Source organism: Teleopsis dalmanni, chromosome 1, assembly GCF_002237135.1.
Source record: "Teleopsis dalmanni isolate 2A chromosome 1, ASM223713v2, whole genome shotgun sequence".
NCBI classification, from domain to species: Eukaryota; Metazoa; Arthropoda; class Insecta; order Diptera; family Diopsidae; genus Teleopsis; species Teleopsis dalmanni.
The window spans coordinates 183149812-183150691 of NC_051846.1; the positions used below are offsets into that span (position 1 = coordinate 183149812).

Sequence of the window (880 nt, forward strand, 5' to 3'; positions counted from 1 at the left end):
GAATGAACTGAATAAAAAAATGGTGAAAATAAAAAAAGGTGAAAAATTGTCATGGAAAATTTTTCAATTGAATTTTCTCACTTTTTGTTTGCTTTTCATTTGTGCCCATTAGTCAATTTGTCAAGTCAGCAGTTAAAGTGGTCCGTCTATGCTCAGGTACTCGTAGGACGGCAAAGCATTATCGGCGGCTAAATGGATTATTTTCGTAATTAGAATGAAATTGACAAACACTTCTTCGCTTTACTGAATATCTGTCGATTCTTATATGCTGTTTTACACCTAATAATTCACTCAATGTTAAAGTATTTCACAGTTTTGCTTATCTTACTTTTGTGTACTGATTAGAGGGTGTAATTTATTAAGTGTGAATGGGGTTGTATTTGTATTTATATTATAAGAAAGGAAATTGATTATGAATGTTTGCTTGATTTGTCATCGTAATTAAAGACACACTTTGCCCCCAATCAAATCCACTTGATGAATTGGGAGTTTTAATATGGAATTCATATTTGACAGTTCAAAAATATTTTGGTTATTGGTTTATAGGTCACGTACCGATTTTGGCTTCGAAGGCATTAATACTAGAAATGTTGAAAATGTTATACGTAAATTACCTCAAAATAATTGTGTATAATCAAATTAAATTTGCTTTAGGAAATGTTAATATTAAAAGTGTGGAAGTAATCTAAAAATATACTTTTAATAATGTTATAAAGTAGTTTTAATTTCTGGATAAAGGTGTTCATTTTTTGAAAATAAGTTAATTAGGACTTCATTAAAAGTAATATTTAATAAAATTTTTAAAAAATACTATTCTATCCCAGTTATTGTATTAAAATCAAATAATTAAAATAACGCTGTGAAATGAAACTTCATTAAT

At 27.5% G+C, this 880-nt stretch overlaps 1 protein-coding gene across 1 annotated transcript in view; it reads right to left on the reverse strand.

Annotated features, from left to right (window-relative positions):
• LOC119666867 (sodium channel protein para-like) overlaps positions 1-576 on the reverse strand; it is an 11743-nt gene extending 11167 nt beyond the window's left edge. Inside the window, exon 1 of the mRNA XM_038076145.1 lies at positions 556-576. Within this exon, the coding sequence (XP_037932073.1) occupies positions 556-576 (21 nt within the window). The remainder of the gene's footprint in view (positions 1-555) is intronic.
• Positions 577-880: the final 304 nt, after the last annotated feature.